Raw genomic sequence first — 3,871 nt, 5'->3', positions numbered from 1 at the left:
CGGTTCACTGGTTCAAGCCATGGGGTTGTGTGGACCGTACCTGAAATTCTCTCTCTCTGCCCCTCCCTGCTCATGTGCTTGCTCTCTCTCTCAAAATAAGTAAGCAAACTTAAAAAATTACTAGGTGACATTTAGCAAGCTCATATTGTATGCCAAATACATTTTAAAATACTTTAAAAATATTCTCTCAACAGATGAACGAATAATAAACTGTGGCGTATACAGACAATGGAATATTACTCAGCCTTAAAAAGGAAAGAAATTCTGACACATGCTATAACATATATGGACCCTGAAAACACTATGCTAAGTGACATAAGCAGACACAAAAGGATAAATGATCGAATGATTCCATTTATGTGAGTTTCCTGGAACAGGCAAATTCACAGAGACAGGAAGTAGAATAGAGGTTGCCAGGGGCTGGGGGAGAGGTTTCTGTTTGGAACAATAAAATAGTTTTGGAAACAGATAATGGTGATGACCACACAATACTGTGAATGTGCTTAGTGTCACTCAATAGTTTAAAAATAATTAAAGGGTAAATTTTATGTTGTGTGTATTTAACCACAAAAATAAGTTCTCATTCAAATCTCCTAATAATCCTATAAGTTATACAATAGATGGATTTGACCCAAGCAATCTGACTATAGATCCCAGGTTATTTTCCCATATTTTTAAAAAGAGAGAGAGAGGGAGAGGCAGAGAGGGAGGCACAGAATCTGAAGCAGGCTCAAGGCTCTGAGACATCAGCACAGAGCCGGAAGAGAAACATGAACCCACGAACCGTGAGATCATGACCTGAGCTGACGTCGGACCTTAGCCGACTTCACCCAGGTGCCCAATGGTATTTTCATCTTTAATGCACTTTTCAGTGAGTACACCATCCCGTGAATCTGAGTTCTTACTTTCATCACGAAGAAGTTCTGCAAACAGGTCCTGTGGCCCCGGTTTTCCAGTTCCCCACCCATTCTGGACTACCCAGCAGCTACCTTTTGCATGACAATGGCCTTGCATTGTGAATACGGATCCAGCTCAGCTCCACTGCCTGCCTTGCCCCGAAGCGCCCGATTCTAGGGACTCTTCTCCAGTGCCTGAGATTGATGGGCCTGAAGAAAATTATGCATCCTTGCAAATGTCATCTGCTGAGACCCCCCACACGGAGACCATCTCTCCTCTTCCTTCCTCCATGGATCTACTTGTTCAGGACAGCCCCGATTCTTCCACCAGTCCCAGAGTAAAAGTGCTACCCACTTCTGCAGAGGAGATCACCGCGAAGAAGGACGATCCAGCTCAGGGCAAGAAACAGAAGATCAGAACCGTCTTCTCTCAGACCCAGCTATATGTACTCAATGATAGATTTCAGAGACAGAAATACCTCGGCCTCCAGCAGATGCAAGAACTTTCCAACATTCTGAACCTTAGCTATAAGCAGGTTAAGACCTCGTTCCAGAACCAGAGAATGAAATGTAAGAGGTGGCAAAAAAACAACTGGCCAAAGAATAACAACACTGTGACTCAGAACAGCTCTGCAAATCCAGAATACCCAGGCTTCTATTCCTATCACCAGGGATACCTGATGAACATTTCCGGAAACCTTCCAATATGGGGCAACCAGACCTGGAACAGCCAGTCGTGGAGCAACCAGACCTGGAACAGTCAGACCTGGTGCCCCCAAGCCTGGAATGGCCAGGCCTGGAACAGTCAGCTGCACGACTGTGGAGAGGAATCCCCGCAGCCCCAGATACAGTTACAGCAAAATTCTGTCAGCGATTTGCAGTCCATCTTAGAAACGACTGGGGAAAGCCACAGTGTAATACAGCAAAAGGCTAAGTATTTTAGTGCCCAGCAAATAATGGATTTATTCCCAAACTACTCTGAACATACAGCCTGAAGTCATGTGACCATCAGTGTATTAATCCGTCTCCATTTGGGCGATGGCTGTATTACTTCTAGGATTTGTTTGTTAGGGTCCTGTATCTCTGCCTTGATATTCTGTTTTTCATTATGTTTATTCTGTCCATCAAGGGGGAACGGCAGGAGTCTCATCAAAGAGGATTCCGTAGCTTTGGCTGCTTTGAACAACATGCGGAAATACGTTTCTGGCTCTAGATAACTAGATATAATACTAATTTGTATATCTTTAGGCTCCAAAATTTAACCACAAGAATAGGAAGTAAAAATACAAAGATGTGATGAAGGATTATTTGTATTTTCTGAGATAGTGAGGCTTAACAACCTCAGTTGTTAACGGTGGAGGGTTAAGTTATAATGTGCGTCGTTGATTTCCTCTGCCCCCTGTGCTGGTTTAACTACAACTCCTGATGTGTTCGTTATTCCAGGATTTGTAGAAAGCTGTTTTTATATTTTAATGTGTTGTGATGATAGGACCAGTTTGGCTGGTGGTTTATTATAGATTTAAGTACAAATAAATACCTACTTTATCTTTAAAAAAAAAAATAAAAAGAGAGAGAGAGAGAACAGTATAAAGAAACCTCTGTATATACCTCATCTTGCTTCAACAGTTTCCTGCTTATGGCCAATCTTGTTTGCTCTGTTCCCCCTCCCACTCCCAGTCCTACCCCTAGGCTATGTTGATGCACATCCAGACATCGTATCATTTAATCTGCAAATACTTCAGTGTATACCTCTAAAAGAATAATTTTATTTGATGTTATTTATTTTTTAATTTCAAATTTTATTTAATTTGAATTCTTTTTTTAAATGTTTATTTATTTTTGAGAGAGAGAAGGGGAGGGGCAGAGAGAGAAGGGGACACAGAATCTGAAGCTGGCTCCAGGCTCCGAGCTGTCAGCACAGAGCCCTATGTGGGGCTCGAATTCATGAACAGCAAGATCATGACCTGAGCGGAAGTCAGATGCTTAACCAACTGAGCCACCCAGGCACTCCTAAATGACTAATTTTTAAAAACAGTGCTGTATAATCTAAAGCCCCCCAACAATTGTTTCATATTGGGTATGCTATTATTGTTCACATTTCCCCAATTGCCTTATATTTTATTTATTTTTTTAATGTTTATTTTCGAGAGAGAAAGAGAGAGAGAGAAAGAGAGAGAGAACCTGGGTGGGGTAGAGAGAGAGGGAGACACAGAATCCAAAGCAGGCTCCAGGCTCTGAGCTGTCAGCACAGAACCCGATGCAGGGCTTGAACTCACGAACTGTGACATCATGATCTGAGTTGAAGTCAGATGCTTAACCAACCCAGGTGCCCCTCCAATTGCCTTATAAATTAGGACCCAAATAAGACCCACACATCGTAATTGGTTGACGTTTCTAAGTTTTCTAATGGTAACAGTAAGTTCCCCTCCTTCTTTTGTCGTTGTTCTTACAGGATTTTGTTGTTGGTTGGTTGGTTGTTGTTTTGTCTATGAGGTGTGTCATTTGTTCTGTGGAATATCCCACGGTTTGGATTTTGCTCATGGCATCTTTTGGAGTCACCGAATGTGTTCCTTTGTCCCCTGTACTTCCCATAAACTGCTGGTTGGATCTGGAGGCTTCATCAGTTTTAGGACCTGCTGTTTTGGCAAGAAGTCACAGGTGGTGCTCTGCACTCTCACCAGGAGGCACAGAATATCCAGATATCTGTTGCACTTTTGTGATGTTAGCTGTCACTAATAATTATTGTTCAGACCATTAATTCACTGAATATTGGGAAATGATGGTGTTCTCTCTTAACGTATTAGCTGGAATACTTTTATAAAGAAAAATTTTCCGGGGCACCTGGGTGGCTCAGTCGGTTTAGTGTCCGGCTCTTGGTTTTGGCTCAGGTCATGATCTCATGGTTTCTGAGTTCAAGCCCCACATTGCGCTCTGTGCTGGCAAGTGCGGAGCCTGCTTGGAGTTCTCTCTCTTTC

General features: G+C 42.5%; 1 protein-coding gene across 1 annotated transcript; it reads left to right on the top strand.

Annotated features, from left to right (window-relative positions):
* Positions 1-1,012: 1,012 nt before the first annotated feature.
* LOC113604248 (homeobox protein NANOG-like) lies at positions 1,013-2,100 on the top strand (the record flags this gene model as incomplete). The annotated part of the gene is made up of 1 exon (XM_053220284.1): positions 1,013-2,100. A coding segment is annotated over one exon (879 nt), but the record flags the coding sequence as incomplete, so codon positions are not given.
* Positions 2,101-3,871: the final 1,771 nt, after the last annotated feature.

This window comes from Acinonyx jubatus, chromosome A2, assembly GCF_027475565.1.
Source record: "Acinonyx jubatus isolate Ajub_Pintada_27869175 chromosome A2, VMU_Ajub_asm_v1.0, whole genome shotgun sequence".
In the NCBI taxonomy this organism is placed as follows: Eukaryota; Metazoa; Chordata; class Mammalia; order Carnivora; family Felidae; genus Acinonyx; species Acinonyx jubatus.
This window is presented reverse-complemented; position numbering and strand designations above follow the sequence as displayed.